This window comes from Ochotona curzoniae, unplaced genomic scaffold (genome assembly GCF_017591425.1).
Source record: "Ochotona curzoniae isolate NIBS_2020 unplaced genomic scaffold, NIBS_Ocur_1.0 patch386, whole genome shotgun sequence".
Lineage (NCBI taxonomy): Eukaryota > Metazoa > Chordata > Mammalia > Lagomorpha > Ochotonidae > Ochotona > Ochotona curzoniae.
The window spans coordinates 536,624-556,434 of NW_024466957.1; the positions used below are offsets into that span (position 1 = coordinate 536,624).

The 19,811-nt window shown below is 57.3% G+C and overlaps 1 protein-coding gene across 3 annotated transcripts in view; it reads left to right on the forward strand.

Moving 5' to 3' along the window:
- Positions 1-98: 98 nt before the first annotated feature.
- Positions 99-19,811, forward strand: part of LOC121167549 (dual specificity mitogen-activated protein kinase kinase 3-like) — a 33,498-nt gene continuing 13,785 nt past the window's right edge. Inside the window, exons 1-2 of one of the 3 annotated variants that reach the window (XM_040997018.1) lie at positions 99-263; positions 12,324-12,390. In XM_040997018.1, the coding sequence (XP_040852952.1) occupies positions 216-263; positions 12,324-12,390 (115 nt within the window). In that variant the 5' untranslated portion in view covers positions 99-215. Of the gene's footprint in view, positions 264-12,323; positions 12,415-17,149; positions 17,396-19,811 lie in introns of those variants that run through there. The other 2 variants (XM_040997020.1, XM_040997019.1) reach the window with 2 other exon arrangements.

Here is a 19,811-nt window from a genome sequence, read left to right on the forward strand (position 1 = left end):
CTTTGCAATCTTCACAAAACCTGAGCTTTTGTGTCCCATGCCTCTCAGATGCAACAGGATCTTATGTCTGAGGAGCCAGAGCCCAGGGTGTGTGTCCTGACAGCGGAACACACGGTGCGTGTTGTGCTGCCTCCTGTGCGGGGGAGGGGGAGGGAGAGGCTCACGCCCAGGTGTACAGGAAGGGTGAGTCAGCCTGCTCCTGTCCAGGCCCTTGCATGCCGTTTCAGAAGGCAGAAACAGGCCAGCGACTTGGAGTGGCGATGGTGAGCAGGGGGCACGGTCATTGGCACCAGTTGCAATTTCACCAGTTCATGAGATGGGCCCATGAGATGAGAAAAGATTTCTTTTTTATTTTTAAGATTTATTTATTTATTTATTGGAAAGTCAGATATACAGACAGGAGGAGAGACAGAGAGGAAGACCTTCTGTCCGATGATTCACTCCCCAAGTGAGCCGCAATGGCCGATGCTATGCCGATCTGAAGCCAGGAGCCAGAAACTTCTTCCAGGTCTCCCACACGATGCAGGGTCCCAAGGCTTTGGGCCGTCCTCGACTGCTTTCCCAGGCCACAAGCAGGGAGCTGGATGGGAAGTGGAGCAGCCGGGATTAGAACCGGCGCCCATATAGGATCCTGGCCCATTCAAGGGCCCATTCAAGGACCCATTCAAGGCAAGGACTTTAGCCGCTTGGCCACACCGCTGAGCCCGGGGAGAGAGTTCTGAACCTGGGATCGACAAGAATTGTGCCCTAAATCATCAGGAAGTGGCTGCAGAAGAAGTAATGAAACTGCACCCTCCAGCCGCTCTGAAGGGTCAGGATTCTCCGAGGGAGGAACAAAATGGGGCAGGCAGGTTGCAAGCATAGAGTCCCAAACTGGAAACCGTACCTCCCCCATCCTCCCCCATCCTCCCCCATTCCCCCATCCTTCCCCATCCTCCCCCATTCCCCATTCTCCCCCATCCTCCCCATCCCCATTCATCCTCCCCATCCTCCCCATCCTCCATTCCCCCATCCTCCCCAATCCTTCCTCCATCCTCTCCCCCATCCTCCCCCACCCCCCATCCTCCCCCATCCCCTCCCCCATCCTCCCCCATCCTCCCCCATCCCCCCCATTCCCCCATCCTCCCCCATCCCCCATCCTCCCCCACCCCCATCCTCCCCCATCGCCATGCCTACCTGTCAGTCGGATGGCCTCCCTGTCCCAGGATGCATTCCCTCTCTCCCAGGACACAGGGCGGGAGGAAGCCAGGAAACAGGGAGGGCTCCCTCCCTCCTCCTCTGGACACAAAATGAAAGCTGCAACATCTCTCTCAATTCTTCAGCCCCGTCTACTCCTTGGAGATAATCTGTCCCATGTGTGCCTATGATTTCCTCACCTCTTAAATAAATTTGAACCCCTCCCCCCACACACAGACACACACAAAAGTTAAGGAAAGTAGTGTTTACACAGAATAAAAATTCCTCATTTTGAGACAGGGTTGTGGACGAAGCTGTTGCTGATTTTATTTTATTATTGAAAAGTCAGATTTTTAAAAAAGATTTATTTGTTTTTATTGGAAAGGCAGATGATTCACTCCCCAAGTGATCACAACTGCCGGTATTGCACTGATATGAAGCTGGGAGCCAGAAGCTCTTCCGGGCCTCCCATGCAGGTGCAGGGTCTCAAGGCTTTGGGCTGTTCTTGACTGCTTTCCCAGGTCACAAGCAGGGAGTTGGGGACAGGAGAGGTCGAGGGAGACTCCTGCAGCGAGGAGGCCACCCCATGTAGACAGGGCAGGCTTTCGACCATTCTGTGGTGGACACTGCGGGGGCTCACTGCTTCTTCAAGGCTCCCACAGACATGGAGCTGCCCTGTACAGCGGCCAGCAAGGAGGCCTCCAGCCGGGAAGGGCAGACAGGGATGGTCTTCCATCCTAGCGTGGCTTAGGGGAGGCAACAGCCCATTTGTATCGCCATGCTGCAGGAGAGTCCCATAGAAGTCATGAGAGGAAGCCGTCTTCAGCCCTGTGTCTCGGCCATGGATGGCCTGCATGGACCCTGGGTCAAGGGGCTTGAAGGAATGCAGGGAAGGGGCCTGTGGGCCCTCCTGGCTGCCCAGCTCTGGGGCTGGGCCATCTGTGCCATGCACAGGCACTGGGGGATCGGGCAGACTCCACCACCGGAGCAGCCTTTCCCAGTGGCACATGGTCCAAGGGGCCCTGGCGGGGCTGGACCCACATGGACTCCCACAAGCCTGCATTGGGGGGTCTTGCTTGAGGGATTCAGAGCCGTCTTGCTCCATAGAGTTTTCCTCTTCTGTCCAGTCAATGTAGATGGTGGGTGGTTCTGAAAAGGGAGTCTCAGCGAGGTTAGCTGGGAATTCAGGGAGTTGCTGCAGTGTGCCTGGGTCCTGAGCAGTTTGCCTGCCCTGCAGAGGTGTGGGGGCAGCAGCAGGCTTCTCAGAGCCTGGTGCATTCCTCGCGGAGCTTTGCTGAAAGGAAAACAGAGCAGGTTTGCTTCTGCACAGGCACCAAGTGGCCTGCAGGGTGCATGGGCTGCACCTAATCCCTTCAGTCCCGACACCAGGGGTGACACCAAGGGTACCCTCCAGGCTGCTGACCCCAGGGGAAGGCTGTGTGCATGCAGGGCGGTGGCAGGAACACCGAGCTCCTGCTCACCCTGAGAATTCAGGAGCCAAGCCTGACTCTGCTTCTCAGAGGTTATCTGTGGGTGCCCTCTGTTCACAAACTGACCTCGTGACAGCCGTGCTCCCTGTGGGCCCTGACATTCTCCGTAGTCTGCCTCCTGAGCAGCTCAAATGTCCCATAGCACGTGGCCTGGGAAGCCTAGAGGCTTCCCAGACCGTCAGTAATACAGGTGTCTGTTGGGAAGCCAACGGCATGCGGCTCCATGCCGGCCAGCAGAAAGCTTTGCCTGCTATTATTGCTCCTCTTTTCTGCTGCTAGCCTGGGGGCTCCATATGGTGATAGGAGAGCCTTGGTCTTTGCTGCTTCTGGAAAGAAACGCGATATGTGGGCCCAGCGCTATAGCATAGTGGCTAAACTCCTTGCCTTGCATGCCCGGGATCCCATATGGGTGCTAGTTCTAATCCCGGCAACCCTGCCTCCCATCCTCTCCCTGCTTGTGGCCTGGGAAAGCAGTTGAGGATGACCCAAAGCTTTGGGACCCTGCACCCACATGGGAAACCTGGAAGAGGCTCTGGGCTCCTGGCTTCAGATCGGCTCAGCTCTGGCTGTTGCGGCTGCTTAAGGAGTGAATCATCGGATGGAAGATTCGCTGTCTCTTCTCTGTGTATCTCTGGAAACAGAGAGAGAGAGATGCCGGATGCCTGCAGTATCCAGGGGACAAAGGCTTTCCCCAGTCTGCATTGTCTAGGAAGCCCTAAAGAAAAAGGAGAAACCGAGGCCAGGAGCAAGAGTCTGCTAAGTTTTCCAGCAGTTCTTTCATCCATCTCTGTGCTGAGAGCTCATGGTGCCTGTCCTTGACCCTTGGATGATGAATGGGAACCCGACAGGAGGACACACAGATGTGAGCGTTGAGTGGTGACAGCGGGAACCATGTGTAGGTGCCAGCTTCTTGGTGAGACCTTGGGAATGTGCGTGGGGGACGCAAAACCCTTGAAGAGGAGAGAGAGTTGTCGCTGTCCCGCAGCGATGGACTCGGTGCACGGAGCCCCAGTAGTAACACGCGTGGACTCTGACAGGCTAAAGCCAAAGTGTATTAGTGGCATCAGGCTTTATACACATAGGGGATAAGGGAGGAGGTATCGAGCTTATCAGCAAAGCCCATCAACTGTTTCTGTGTGTTTGTTTGGAACTCCTTTTGTCTTGTATATTCCACCAAGTATTCCCATTCACATGCTGTCTGCCCAACTGTTCTCATACAAATGACATCCAATCAGTTATACAAAAGGTATCCAATGGGTTGTTATCATACAGATACTATCCAATCAGTTGTAATCCTGTGTTCCCTGACCTTCTAGGGTCACAATGTCCTCCCACAGAGTGATGAGGGGGGTCCAGAGATGGAGAAAGTGAGGGAGGCATCCGGGGTGGAACTGGTATCCAGAGTCTCAACTATAAGGACTCCACAGAACCAAAAGGATGCCAAAGGGTGGGTGGGTATAGCAGGTGCTGAAGAGAAAAAGGCAGGTGGGAGGGTAGGGTCAGGTGGAGGAGGGAGCATCGAGTTCAACAGGGGAGGTTGAAGCTCGCATCTCCTGGGTCCAGTTTTCTATTCCTTTGGTGCCAGGAGGTGGTCTTCAACTTATCTATTTGAAAGGCAGAGAGAGTGAGAAAGAAAGAGAGATGTTTCATCTTCCGTTTCACTCCCCAGACAGCTGCAACAACTGGAGCTATGTCTGTCCAAAGCCGGGAGCCTAGAGCTTAGTTAGGGTCCCCCCCCCGCCCCCCCCCGCCACAGGTCCAGGAGTCCAGGCTCATGGACCTCCCCTGCTGCTTCCCCAAGAACATTAGCAAGGATGTGGATTGGAAGTGGAGCAACTGGGATTTGAACCAGCGCTCATATGGTGCACTGATATTGTAGGTGGAAGGTTAACCTGTTATGGCAAATGCCAGGGCCCAGATACCCAGTCTGAGTCTGTTCTCCCTGCTGGAGATAAGTGTAATGGATGCTGTCTTAGCATCATGTGGTGGAACGGAAGCCGGTCAAGGACCTGCCATTCAGAACTAGAGGTCTAGCCAGGCTTCCCGACCACGAACACATAGTGGTTTGCTTAGGAGCCTTAGAGCAGGAAGAAAGGACTTGTGTTAGGCTGATCCAAAGCTTGGCCCTCTCGGAGTCTGCATCAGAAATGCAGCGTGCGGGTAGCAAGGCGGCTCTTCAGAGTAGATTAAGGCAGGCAAGGAAACAGCTAAGAGGGTGGGGTGCAGAGAGAGAAGCTCTGAGGCATGGCGGACCGGGAGATGGAGGGGGAGAGACCCCTCCGCAGTTGAAGGATGCTTGGAAAGTCGCAGAGGCCCAGGGTGTGGTTGTTACACAAGGCACCTTGCAACCAGTGCCATCCGAGGGCTACAGAGTTGCCCTGTGAAGGTGCTAGGCAAAGTGCCTTTGTAAACTCAAATTTTACCACCCTTCTTGCGGATACAGTAAAAACTAAACAAAAGAACCTGAAATATTTGTCCCACCCACCGTCCTCCATATCACCTTCCACCTCTCCACCCTGATCTGAGGGCTCTCAACTATATAAACAATATTAAACAAAGAATAACTTTTTAAAAAGAGTTTATTTTTATTGGAAAGGCAGATATATACAGAGAGGAGAGACAGAGAGGAAGATCTTCCATCCAATGATTCACTCCCCAAGTGACTGCAACGGCCGGTGCTGTGCTGATTGAAGCCAGGAGCCAGGCACTTCTTCCAGGTCTCCCACATGGGTGCAGGGTCCCAAGACTTTGGGCCCTCCTTGACTGCTTTCCCAGACCACAAGCAGGGAGCTGGATGGGAGGCGGGGCTGCAGGGATTAGAACTAGCACCCATATGGGATCGCAGCGCGTTCAAAGCGAGGACTTTAGCTGCTAGTCCACGGCTCCAGGCCCAAAATAGTGTTTTGTTTTGTTTTTGTTTGTTTGTTTGTTTTTGTTTTTAAAGTACAGCATTGTGCTTAAGGATATGTTTAGATGTGATCTGATTGGGCAATGTATAGGTAGCATCTACAGATGCTAAGCAAAATGCTGCCTCCCACAGCCTGCTCCCACCTTCCGGCTCTCCTCCCAACCATGGCCACATTCTTGCCCAGTTCTTGCTATTTCTTCCAGGGTTTCCCACGCACAAACACGAGGAAGTATTCTTTCCCCACACACTCTGCCACCTGCAAGCTAGCATGTGACACCCCAGGGTGCCTCAGGTTGCCCCAGGGCTCTGTCTGTCTCCCTTTGCACAGGGAGGTGGCCCCGCCCTTTGGCAGAGCCACAGGGCAACTGGTTCTTGGCACCTCCCCTGCCCTCCCCACGTTGTCCGTTGTGATTCTGAAAGCGTATCTGTCTTCGCTGAGCTCTCGGAGTACAGCCTGCAGGAGTCCCGAGCAGACTCCCTGCCGGCCTCTACCCTGCACATGACCAGTGCTGTCATGTGTCCCTTTGCCTCTGTCCCCCCCTGAGGCTGCAGACTCTCAAGCTGTGCCTGGCCCCAGAGCCATGTCAGTCATGACAGCCCTTGCTGTCCAGGCTGGCAGCAGCTCAGCAGAATGGCTCACAGCCACTTTTAAAATTCTTATTCAAACTCCTCCAAAGGTGAGGCTCCCGGGAGCATCTCCCTCGGGCAGGTGCGAGTTCCTATGCCCCATCACCTGGCAGAGATGATCCTGGACCATTCTTATCCATTTCACAGAATGGGAAATGGAGACCAGCTTGTAAAAGGCGGGGCAAGAGGCTGAAGAGTGACAGCAGCCACAGCCAATCCCTCATTGAGCTTCCTGTGGGGGGTGGGGTGTCTGTGTATGGGGCTTCCTGGGGGCTCCTGGGCTTCTCCTCAAACAACTGCCTTCCCCTTTTTATTTATTTTTTGAATGTTTACTTGTTTGTCTTCATTGAGAGAGATCTTCCACCTGCTGGTTTACTTCCCATATGATTGCAACAATCAGAACTATGCTTGTCTGAAGCCAGGAGCTTCTTCCAGGTCTACCACGTGGGTTCAGGGGCCCAAGGACACAGGCTATCCTCTGCTGCTTTCCCAGATGCCTCAGCAGGGAGCTGGATGGGAAGCAGACCAGCTGGGACTCGAACTGCTGCCTGTATGGGTTACTGGCGTCACAGACAGCGGCGTTAAGGCCCAAGTCTTGTCATGGAAGCTGGCATTAACATTTGCATCTGGGGTGTGTGTGTGTGTGTTTTGAGCAGAATGGTTGCATCCCTGACAGGGGCATGTGGACCGTGGAAGGAACTGTCCAGCTGTTTCTGAACTGGGGCACCTGCTTGTGCTCACACAGCTCCTGCACACCTCGCCGGTTCTTGGGGCCTCCGTTCTTGCCGTCTGGCAGGTGCGCATGGAATCTCGCTACGGGTTTACCGTCTGCCCCTGGTGACTCAAGCTGTGGAGCCTTTGCCGTGAGCTGCATGGCCTTGGGGGAGGCGTCTGTTCAGCTGCCTCGCACGTTTTTATTGGGTTATTTATTTTCTTATTGTGCAGTTTCAGAAATTCCTCATACAGTGCAGGCACAGATCCTTCACCTGCCGTGTGCTTGCCGGGACTCTTCTCTCAGGCTTGTTGCTGTTGCTTTCAAAGAGTTGTTTATTTGCAGTTGGAAGGCAGATTTACAGAGAGAGAGAGAGAGAGAGATCTTTCATTCATTGGTTCACTCCCCAAATAGCTACAATGGCCAGGGCCAGGCCATAAGTCAGGAGCCTTCATGCAGGTCTCTTGTGTAGGTGCAGGGGCCCAAGCACTTGGGCCATCTTTTACTGCTTTCCCTAGTGCATTAGCAGGGAGCTAGATAAGAAGTGGAGCAGCCAGGTCTCGAACAGGTACCTGTATGGGCTCCGTGCACTGCTGGCAGAAGCTTTACTCGCTACACCCCATCAGCCCACCTCAGGATAGTTTCCAGTATTAAGCGATGCCACTGGCACTCCCTGAGTAGATGCCCTTATCTCTCTCAGGGTCACCGGCACTATCTTATTAGAGTGTCCTAGAGCCAGGATCAATCTCACAGCCCAGGGCCACTGAGCCGCACTTCCTGCTGAGCTACCTCATTGCCACAGCCAGCACCCAGAAGGGCTGGGGCTGCCCTCCTGAGCCAGGCTCCATGCTGGCTGGGTTGCTTGTTGTTTATAATGCCCATTTATCACCAGCTGCCAGCTGGTCTGGTCTACCTAAGGGCAGGGGAGCTCAGAGGAGGCTCATGGGGTGGCTGAGCCCCACCCCACCCCACCCTGCCTGAGGACTGGAGGAGTGGCTTGTGGTACTGGTGCACAGTCTCAGCAGGCTTAGTGTCAAGGTTCTAAGGTTCTGACCCTTCCAGAGCCAATGAGGCTCCAACACCCCCCCCCCCCCCCCCACACAGCCTCTCCCTGGATCCAATGCTGTACCCTGTCAGTCATGTCTTACCCTATTCCCAATCACGCCCAGAGGCTGCCAGGGCCTGTTGAGCCCAAGAGTGAGCTCACACGGGGAAGTGTTATTGGGGTTGTTGTTGTCCCATTTTATGGATAAGGAAACTGAGGCCTCAGGACAACCGCATGACTCAGACACAATGAATTTCTGGCAGAACAGGATTCTGATGCCATCAGGCTGTCTTGGCTCAGCCTCAGGGATGAAATCCCAGGCTCTGTCCCTTCCCTTCTCATCCACAGTTCTGGAGACAGTTGGGAGTGGTGTGCGTGCGTGTGTGTGTGTGTGTGTGTGTGAGATCTCTACCCCTGTTCCCCTCTGTTTCCCCCTTGGAGCTCATCCTGGTTCTGCCTCTCTGCATCCCAGTCCCAGGAACGCCCCCCACCCCCCCAGCCTCTGTTCCACCCTCCAGCAAGCACCCCTCCCCAAAGAAACAGCTGTGGCCCTGGCATGTGGTTCAGCAAGCCGTGTGTCTCCAGCTATACCAGCCTAGACCTTGATGCCGCTCGTGGTATTGGCTGCCCCAGACAGTCACCGCTGTAAAACTGTCAAGGACCTGGGGCAGATCTGAGGCCTGGACATGGGCCCCTGGCTAGGGCAGCCCCGGGGCAACTGGTCCACGAAGCTGCATGGGGCTGTGAGCCAAGCACTTGTGGGACAGGAGAAGGGATGGGAGGCTTGTCGCTCGAAGGCTGCCAGGAACTCCTGGGCTGGTTGAGCCCCAGAGGCCTCCAAACATTTGGGGGACCTGGGAAGAAGTTCTTCACTCCATGTCCTATGGCACAAAAGCTTTGCTCTCTTCCCAGACTGGCCCGTACCCTGAGAAACCGAGTGACAGCTATGAGGGTGGAGCCACGGCCTTGTCTTCTTTTCCGTCTCTTCCTCCTTCTTTTTAAAGATGTATCTATTTGTATTTGAAAGAGTTACAGAAAGAAAGAGGAGAGAGAGAAAAGGTCTTCCAGTGTCTGGTTCACTGTCCCAGTGGCCGCAATGGCTAGAAGTGGCCTGATCTGAAACTAGCTGCCAACGCTTCATCCTGGGCTCCCACGTGAGTGCAGGGGCAGAAATATCCTTGGCTGTTTTCCCAGGTCATCAGCAAGGAGCTGGATAGGAAGTGGAGTGGCCAGGGCTTGAACCAGCGCCCATATGAGATGTGGTTGTCACAGGTGCTACACTGCAGCACCAGCCCCTCACCCTGACTCTTCAAAGTGAGGACAATCATATTTTCCATTTTAGGGAGGGGTAAGCAGCCTCGAGTGGTTACATCCACTCCCTGGGGTCACACACCGGTGGTACTCGCAGCAACTGGAGCTCAATCTCAGAGGTCAAGAGGGAGATCGGCCAAGCAACCCTAGGAAACCTGTCACCTTGCATTGGGCTAGGAGCCCAAAGATGCAACTGGGCCCAGTCTTTGGGCGGTGCTGGAGTCCTGATGAGCAGGGTGAGGCCAGCAGGGAGGGCTTCCTGGGGGAGGGAGTGCTGGCACATGGCCTGCAAGGATGAGGTGGCCACCCAAGCTCTCAGCTCACTGCCAAGTCTACAATCTCATCTCCCACACACAGGGTTGGTTCTGCCGGGTTTTATCGTGGCGATTGGCGCCTCCCACCCTCCAGCTTCTCTATCAAGTGGCCTCCTCCCCGAGCCTGTACCACCCTCCCACCATGGCCTTGGAATCTTTCTCTGTCCTGCTCAACACCCTCCCAACACCCACCTACTGGGGGAAAAAAAAACCAGCTGCTGCCCGGGCTGGCAAGCTGGGAAGTACTGGATCCATGCACGGCCACTCTTGGCAGTCAATGCTAGAAGGGTCTAGTTTCCAAGTGTGGCTGCAAGTTCTCTGCCAGGCTTACACTGAGAGGTAGAGTGTATAGTTCCTCCCGGCGTTGCCCCCAGCCACCTGTTTCGCAGTTTCTAACCAGCCCAGGTAGAGCTGGGATTCTGTGACTTCCAGGTCCCTCAATGTCATTCCTTTCTTGACATGTGAGGTGCTATAGAACACAGGACATGGCACTGGCTTGGAAATCTGGCCACGTTGGAGATACCATTAGCCCAGCCCCAGCCAAACAAAGGGCCAAACACGTGTGTCCTCAAATCACCAAGTCACACACAGCTGTTTTGTATAAAAGGTTTATTTGTCAGAGTTGCAGAGAGAGAGAGAGAGAGAGAGAGAGATCTTCATCTGCTCCCCAAATAGCCATAATGGTCAGATTGAAGCCAGGAGCTTCATCTGGGTCTCCCACATGGATGCAGGGTCCCAAGCACTTGAACCATCCTCCACTGTTTTTCCAGAACATAAACAGAGAGCTGGATGGGAAATGGAGCAGGTGGGATTTGAACTGGCATTCACGTGGGATGCCAGCGCTGTAGACAGCGGTTTAAGCTACTGCACCACAGCACCCGTCTGCACACCCACACCTGGCTAGCTGTTGATGCCATTTGAAGCAGAGTCTAGATCGGATCACTAGGTGGCGCTGAGCTCCTTCTGCCTCCAACAGAGGAGGGGCTGGGTAATTCGGGAAGGCTTTCTGTAAGGGGCAGGATTCCAACTATCTCCCACAGGCAGAATTGAAACAAAGTATCATTTGGTAAATGGGAAAAGATTACCTTGTTATGGCCATGAGTGGATTGGATCCTGGCTAAGCACTTACCTTACCCTGAAAATAACACACATTATGTGCAGGAATGTTCTGCAGAGAAGGCATGGCTGGCCCCTGGACAGCCCAGGGCCAGTTCAGAGACTTCCCTCCCACTGCTTTTCTACTGGGCCCCCTCTCTCCAGGGGGCTCACGACACTTGCAGGTTGAAGTATCCCTCAGATCCTGGTGTGCCAGGAGCTGCTCTGCCTTGGAGAACTTTGAGAACCCCCATTCTAGAGTTCTGGGGCACAGAAGAGTAACAGATCCTGAAAATGGAGCCGACCTTGTGGCATAGCCAGTAAAAAAAAAATCGCTTACAGCACTGGCATGCCATATGAGTGCAGGTCTGAGTCCCGGCAGCTGCCTCATGATCCAGCTCCCTGATAATGTACCTGGAAAAGCAGCGGAGGACAGCCCAAGGCCCCTTCACCCTTGCGGGAGACCTGGAGGAAGCTCCAGGCTCCTGACTTCAGACTGGCTCAGCTCCTGCCGTTGTGGCCACTTGGGGGAGTGAACCAGCGGGCGGAAGATCACTTTCTGTGTCTCTCCTTTTGTCTGTGCGACTCTGCCTTTTAAATGACTAACAGATCATTATTCTCAGGACAGTAGAGGAAACACATCGGGGATCCCCCTTCCCTTCAGTGCTCTCCCCACAGCCAGCATCCTCTGCGGATACAGTCTCCTGTCCACCCAGGCAGGCCTGTGCACCTGCTCCCCCAGGGGGTGAGCAGCAGTTACACACCTCAGACCTGCTCCTCCCCGGGAAGGATGGGTTGGGTGAACTTTGGAACTCAGCAGCAGTCTAGCAGGTGGCAGGCTGGAGCATCCCAGCTGAGCCCGCAGGGCTCCGAGCACAGCGCCAGACCCTTGAACTGACCAATCTGAGAACACAGCCAGCCCAGGTTTCTCTCTGGGGTCCAGGACACGTCTAGCTGGTGATGCGATCTAGTCTCACATGGGAGCCCACCGGCCGCTCAGACACCCGGAAAGTAAGCCCCCTTCTCCCGCGGTGGACATTGTTCCCGCGCTTTCCTCCCTGCAACCAGGCAGGACAGGCGCCTTGGGGCAGGGGAGGACGCGTGACCCAAGCAGCCAGTCCGTCGCTGTCTGCGCCAGAGGGGAACCCTGTTGGGGTGTGGCCTGCTAGGGGTGTTGGTGACAGGTGAGGTGTCTGTGCGGCGGTGTGACTGGAACATCCAATCACACTTGTGTAAGCAGGAGGTATGACTGCCTGGAGGATGTGGCTGCATGACCAGAGCAGCTGATCAGATGCTCGCCTGGGTGGGAGATGGGGGGGAGGAGGTGCCTGTCAGGGAGTGGCCTGCGTGAGGCTTGGCTGGTCAGCGGGCATGGAGGCCTTGAGCGGTGCCCTGTGGCTCTTTTCCTGAACCCCCCCGCTAACAGGAAGACCTGCGTGTCTCGGATGCCTCTGCAAAAATGCATTTCTAGCCCTCCACCACTTCTCGGCTGCACACCTCCCCACCTCGCCTCCTTCCAACACCTGCCCCCACCCCACCTCCACCTCCACCTGTCCCCCTGCCGAAGACCTTTCCCTCCCTCCCCCCGCCCTCCCCCATCTTCTCCAGGTTTCCATGACTTTTTTTCTTTCTTTACTTTCTGAAGGCAGTGCCACACACGGCGCTCCAAGATGGAACGCCACAGAGCATGCCAACACGTACCTGTTGCACAGGTGAGCACACACCTGCTCGCACAGGTGAGCACACAGCAGCAGTCCTGCGTAACCTCTTCCCTACTGGGAGTCTGCCTTCCTGATTCCTTCCTTCCTTCCGTGTTTCTGCCTGCTGTGTTTCTTCTCTTTCCTTCTTTCCAAATGGTGGGAAACAGGACTGACCCCTTTATGCATACAGGCACCACAATCCTTGGAGCTGCAATATCTGATACTAACAATGGTGAGGTTTATATGGTCTCCACTGAGCTGTGGGGTGCATCGCTGCTGCCTTTTCTATGTCATGTGTATTGTTTTTTCCAGGAGTTCACGATTGCCTTGCTTTCTGCTCCCATCAGCCTGCGTGTGCCCCCTTCGTTTTGGAGGCCTCTGGCTCTGAGGAGCTGGAAGGCGTGATGGTCCATTGTACCAGCTCAGGGCTCAGTTTGCTTCCACCTCGCCTGCCTCTGCACCTGCCCTGGTGCTCCTGAGTGGCCGTCACCTCGGGGGCCCTGCAGGATTGTGTCTTAGCAGCCTCCTCGTTCTGCTGAGCTGATTCTGAGCTGGTTCTGCTGCACTGATTCTGTTGGGCTGGCTTCTGATTTCTCAGCTGGTTCTGATTCTTTGTCCCTGTCACTGACTGGTACTTTCCACGTGAGCTGTTTAAAAGTTCTGCGGTGCGCAAGTGGTTCTGCTGCACGCCCGCTATGGGCACCATTTCTTCCCTTTCTCCAGCTTTGAAAGAGTTGAGGACAGCCCAAAGATCCTGCACGTGTCCCTTCCTGGCTCCTGGCTTCGGATTGGCACACTTTGTACTTTCCATGTTGGTTTTTATTTCTCCTCTCTGTATGCCTTTAAAAAATATTAAAAATAAATCTTTAAAAAAAAGGTTTATTTATTTGAAAGGCAAGAGTGATACAGAGAGAGGGAGACATAGAGAGAGAAAGCTTCTATCCTGATTCACTTTCCAAATGGCCGCAAAGGTCAGGGCTAAGCCAGCCCAGAGCCAGGAGCCAGCAGCTTCATCCAGGTCCCCCCATGTGGGTGCAGGGTCCCAAGGACTTGGGCCATCCTCTGCTGCTTCCCCAGGCCATCAGCAGAGAGCTGGTTGGGAAGTGGAGCAGCCAGGACTAGAACTGGTGCCCAAATGGAATGCTGACACTGTAGGCAGGAGGATTGGCCTGTTGAGCTACTGTACTGGCCCCTGCTTTTCTGCTTTCTTAGGTTCTTCCAGGGGGTTCATCTGGAAGGCAAAGGGCCTTGTCTGTCTTGGTTTTTGCTTCCCATCATGCCAGGTAGCCAGGTATGGGCTCTGTGAAGGTGTGGCTTGAGCAGAGGCTCTTGGGAAGAATTTGGGGAAGCTCCGAGGGACCCCTGTCATGACAGGGAGGTCAGCCCAGACCTTGGGGTGTCTGAGAGAGACAGAGTACCACTGGAGACAACTGACAGGGGAACTTGAAGGTTGCCTGTTGCCTGGCTGGTTTAAGACCATGCAGAAACCTTCTGGCTTTCCCATGGGAAAGCAGTGCCTTGCAGGCAGATGTGCACATCTGTGTATTCTCTCCCCCAGGGCCACCACGTGATCACTGGCAGGTGGCTCACCACTCTTTACGGGTTCATGTGATCAGAACACCCCCGTAGGCTCACAGCCCGGAGAAGGAGGCAAGCTGCTAGTCATGTAGGGCAAGCTCTGTACCCAGCAGGCTGGGGTGACGGGACAAGCTGTGCAAAGACACAAAACCGGCTTCGTTCCTTCCAGGCAGTGGGACCCAGAGGGGGCTTGCTTGAAACCTTGGGCCTCAGTGGAGAGGAAGCTCTAGGCCTACCGCAATCATCAGGGCATCACACCACCAAGGCAAAAACTCACCTGTTTCTCGCACCAAGACTGAGGCTTTTGGGGTGCCTGGAGTTCCGTGAAGCTCTGTGAACCTCACAGCCATGGGGAGCGGGACAGGCGCCCCTTCCTTCCGCCCCCCCCCCCTCAGAAGCAGAGAGCTGATACTGCTGCAGGTGGCAGCAGCAGGGTGTTCCAGCGCTGTGCCCTCAGCTCACAGCGTGCTAATGGACGGCCTCCCTGCCACTTCTGGCAACGCGCTCGTGTGCGCTCCAGCACCTGTCTGAACCTCGGTTGCCTTCAACTGCTCCATGGACGTGGCGGCTCTGAGATGCACCTGGCTGAGATGCGATGAGCTTCCCCTGCACCCCCCGGGCACCTGTTCTAAGCGCAGAGGCCACGGGGGGAGACCTGCATCACAGCGTGTCCACCAGAGGGAGCTGCAGGTTGTGAGCGCTTTCAGAATGGGCCGCGCGTCCTGCAAGGGTCAGGCTGAGCAACAGGGGAGCCACTCTCTGTATTGTGACAGCAACTCGGCCTGCAAGCACCCCGAGGGGGAACTCTGCTTCCCCAGCTGGGTGAGGAGGGACAAGTCGCAGCTCAAGGCAGAGCCACCACCATGCGAGGGGCTGGGGACACCGCACAGTGTCGGAAATGGCGTCAGGGAGAGCCCCTCACTCCCCAACCCCTGCTCCCGTCCTGGTTTCAGAACTGGATCTTGAAGGAGTGGTGGGGAAGGTGCGGCAGGTGGGGAAGGCAAGGCCGTGGGATCAGCCTTTGCAGAGAGAAACACTGGGAATGACTGGATGCGGAGGGGGCCCTGCTGTCCTCAGCGGCACGTGGAGGCCCTGGTGGTGGTGGTGCTGGGGTGGGAGAGGGTGGGCAGGAAGCACCCAGAGGAAGAGGATGGCGGGACCCCCGTTCTGTGGCTGTGCAGGTGACATCCCCAGAGAACACCTCTTGCTCTGGCAGGGTGAAGTCCACAGGTGCGCAGCAGCTGCAGGAATGCACAGGTGCACCTCCTGGTGTGACGTGTGCGGCATACGGACAGTACGTAGGAATTGAGATGGTCCCCGAGGTGCACTTACGGGTCACTCACCTGGCAGGTGCTGCCCTGGCCATGCTGGTCTCCTGGGATTCTCTCTTACCACAGACATCCCTCAACCCCTTCCACCACTTTACACCTGCCACCTCATACCCTGGGTTGCCTCCCCCCACCTCCCCACCAGGTCGCCTTCATGGATAGGGGCTGGATTTGGGATGGCTCCTTTTGGATGACAGCCTTCTGGGGCCTGCCGGGGCTGACTCAGGTCTTAGGCGTGTTTGCCTTGTATGCCTCTCTTAGCACAGGAGCACGTGTGCCCCGGTGCAGGCATGCTTGGTGACTCTCCCAGGAATGAATGCACCAACGTGCCCTGGGTTCCACCTCCGCCCTCCCTCCAGGCCTCTCACCCCACAGCGATCTGGCCTCGCCCTGCCCACCCGAGCCTCAGTTTCCCTGCTTGGGACTCTCCTCTGTCGGGGACTCTGATTTCTTTCCAGGGACCTTCTCCCCTTGTCTCTCTACCCGGCAAACCCATGACCGGTGTAGTGTCCAAGTTGCCTCCTGCAAGAAGCCTTCCTGGACTCCACCCCAGTGTTGGGGGACCTGCACCTTCTTGGGGACTCATGCATCTATTTACAGCGCCCCACGTGGAGTCGGTGTGATTCCCGGGCTGTTGGTCAGGCCCTCTGACTCATCAGCCAACACCTCCAACTCCTGGCAGGTGAGGGCCTGGTTGACTCACCTGGGACCTGGGCGGCACCTCCCTCTCCCTTCCCCCACCATCCGTGCCACTGGGCCTGGTTCTCCTTGGGCCTGGATGTGCCGCCTGCCCTGGGTGGTGTGACGGGAAGAGAACAGGGAATAAGCCGAGCAGTGGTGATGCGGGGAGCACCAGGCACCCTAGGCTGCACGGTGTAGGAGGGTGGCAGGCAGGCAGGCAGGCAGGACAGGGCCCTCAGGGAGCAGAGCTCTGGGGGTGGGTGTGTAGGGGGAGGAGCGGAAGTTGGGGCAGAAACTCCCTAAGGGAGGTTGTTGCATTCAGATCAGCCTGGGTTCTGGGGTGCCCTCCAGAAGGTGCCCTCCAAAGCAGGTGCCATCCGTGAGTAGGGGAGCAAGAGGTGGGAAGGATGCCACCGGTCGTCCCCTTGTCACGCACCTGTGTGGACCGGGCCCTTGTAGACTGCCCACAACCTCCCCTCCCCCAGTTCCATGCCATGCAGGAGGCGGTGGCATCTGAGGCCCTTAGGTGAGGTACCCGACAGGGGCCACCCTATGACCAACCCTGTGACCCCTCCCGGGAAGTAATGCAGCCGGAGTCACCTGACCGCTGGTGCAGGATGGGTCAGCGGGGCTGGCCTCGGCAAGCCCGCGGGGCTGCACGTGGGAGGAATCGGGCCACCTGCCCATCGCGCGAGGGGAAGCAACCTGAGGCCCGCGAGCAAGCCCAGGACCCGGAAGCGGCCCCTTCCTCGTCCCGTGCATGCCCAGGGCAGCCGCGTGGGCGCTGTGGTAGCGCATCCCCGGGGCCCCGGCCCTGCCAGCCTCGGGATCCCGGGTTTTTCCGATGACGCACCCGGGACCCGCCTTCCTCCGGGGAAGCGGGCTGGGGGCGCGGAGCCGCGCGGGACGCCCGGGAGGCGGGCACCCCAACCCTCCGCGAGGTGGGTGGGACTCGCGCCTTGACAGGCAGCGGAGAGGGCGGAGCCTCATGGGGATTGGGTTTCCCTGGGAGTGGACAGGGCCGGATCTGCGGCCCCAAGACCGGCGAGGCGGGGCGGGGCCGGCGTTTGATGGACAGGTGGAGGCTGGCGATGATAGGCAGGGGCCGGGCCCTGGAGACGGACTGGCCAATCTGGGCGCAGGGACCTGGGGCCCCTTGCGCGCGGCATTGCCCAGCCTGGGCCCTGGCACCGCCCGGCGCAGTCGGGTTCTCCTTGGGCGCCTGGATCCTCGCCTCTGCTCCTCCGCCGCGCCCGGGACGGGCTGGTCGTCCGCAGCCATGGAGGCTCTCGGGCCCGTGGAAGCCCGCAGTCCGCTCGATTAGCGCCCCCGGCCCCAGTCGCCGTCGCCCCCGTCGCCGCCCGGGACGCGCGCCTGCAGCATGGAGTCGCCCGCCTCCAACCAGCCCGCCGGCATACCCCAGGCCAAAGGTAGGCGCGCCGCCGGGCCGGGGTGAGGGGCGCTAACCCCGGCCCCTGCTAGCTTTCACTCTGATCGCCGCAGCCCCCAGGCTGGTCCCCAAACTGCTCCGCGTCCGGCTTAGTTAGCTCAGCTCGCTCCGGATCCCGAGCCTCGCGAAATGACCTCGTTAAAGCCTGAGGGGGGCTTCTGGCAGGGCTACCCGCTCGTTCCCCAACTCAGCCCTCACTCCTTCCGCCACCTTGGGGACCCAGCCCTGAACCCCCACCTGGGTGCTGGTGCTGCGGTTCCAGGCTCCTCCACGCGTGGATGCCAGTGCTGCTGCCGGGGACCCCACTACGTTCCCAGGGCTGGTGCACCGGCTGCGTCCATATCCGCCCCTCCGGGACCCTCGCCCCCTTGCAACTTTACCCTGAGCCTGGAGGTCCTCCCTGGCCAAGACCTTCTGTACTCCTTTGACCCGGGAACCTCCCTCTTTAGCTCAACCCCCAGTCTGCCAAACTCTTCCTTGTCTGTTGTTTGCAAGCTTCCCTTCGCTGCCTGGGACCCCTGCCCTGGTCCCGTGAGGGTCTTGTCCTGGTAGCTGGCCTTCCTGGAAATTTCGGTGAGGTGGCTGCGGTCGCATCTGTCATGCAGAGGGCGGGTGGACGAGACTTGCAGGGTGAAAGGGGATTTTTTTTTTTCTTTTCAGGAAGAGGAAAGGATGTTTTTTTGGCCTATCCCAGTCTCAGTGGGCTGGGTGGTGGGAGGGGTTTCCAAAGCCGCCCCTGGCTGTAATGAATGGGCTCTTGATCCCTGGTGAACCTGCTGCCTGTCGCCTTGCCCTGGCTAGCCTCCACCCCCGCCCCTCCCCTTCCTCCTTCCTGACATGGGTCTGGGCCTCAGTTTGCTTATCTGTAAAATGGAGGTGATCACACATGCCTCCGGAGGCACGGGAGTGTGACTGGAGCCGGTGAATAAGCAGGGGTGGGTGAGAGGCTGCACACAGTAGGGTGCCTGTTTGCAAGCGTTAAGGTTGCCCTTTTGGTTCCTTCTTCCTGCTGGAGGCCATGTGGTCTCAGGACCTGGCCTCTGAGACTGCAGAGGGAGATCCCCTTTAGGGAGCGGGAGGCTGGCTCCCCTCTGATCCTGCAGGGGCCCAGACAGGGGAGTCTGAAGGGTCCCAAGGGAGGGTGCGGCTGCAGCGACAGCAGTAGTAGCAGCAGCAGCAGCAGCAGCGGCGGCGGCGGCTGTGGGCTGAAGCCGGGTGGGCAGGGTAATTTCGTCTTACGTAAGTGGGAGGCCGGATCCCTGACCATTGCCCAACCCCTGTGAGTAACTCAGCAGGCACTCGCTGCGGGGAGGTGGCTGTGTGGAGGGAGGGCTTTGCTGTGCTTCGACCTCCCTCGCGGAGAGAAGCTCGGGAAGGGGTGGGAAGCAGTGTTTGGAGGCCGTGGTCCAGGCAGACCATGTCTGGTCAGGGCGAAAGCTGAAATTGCAGGGAAGAGAGAAAAAGCCTGGCTTGGGGATGCAGGGAATAGGTTGGGAGGGTGTCAGGTGGCTTGGATGGAGGAACAGGGACCCTCTCAGGACCTGGGAGTTTTCTGGGGGGGCGGGGTCCTGGGACACAGGGCTGAGGACATCTGCATGCCTCTTGCTCTAGATCCCAAGCCCTCAGAGTCACAGGTGCAAGTGCCTTGCCAGGGGCTGCACAGCTGTGACGGCTGCAGTTGGTGTTGTACCCGGAGCTGTTTTGTGTCGATGGTGGTCCCCCCCCATGGGCACAGGGTCCCCGGCTGACTTGGTGCATGCTCCCTGTCCCCATCCCCAGTACCCTGCATGGCTCCTAAGCCTGGGGGAAGGTGGACCGAGAGAGGTGGGAGCAGTGCCTGTTACCAGTGCAATGCTTTGTGCAGTGGGTGTGTGTTGCATTCTTGCTACAATGTAGTCCATTGCATAGATACAAAACTGAGGTGATGTAGAGGCAGTGGCTACATGGATTCCACAGATGAGAAAGGCCTCTCTCTGTGCCCACCCTACTCCTAAGCTCTGGGACCCCCCCTCCCTCCCCCAGCCTGGAGCATCTCTCCATTTGCTCTTAGAGGTTGGTGCATGACCCGAGAGCTTCCTGCCAGGCGCAAGGTGTCCTCCCTGCAGGACCTGCTACCCTCTCCTGGCCCTCTTGTCCACATGCTCTCTCTGGCTGGGGTCAGAGGTCAAGGTCAGCTACTGCTGGGACCAGGGAGCAGGGTCCTTGGAGGGCACCACGTGTCCCTGTTCCTGTTCACATTCTGGCTGTGCTGCTTGGGCAGCCCATCAGTCAGGCACCCCGAGGCTGCAGGGACCATGCATCGACTCTGGGGCCATCCCCCCTAACCCCCCAAATCCAGGCTGTCGGAAAGACTGGAAGGTAGTACCTTGGGGACTTCCCCCACCCCTGCCGTGACG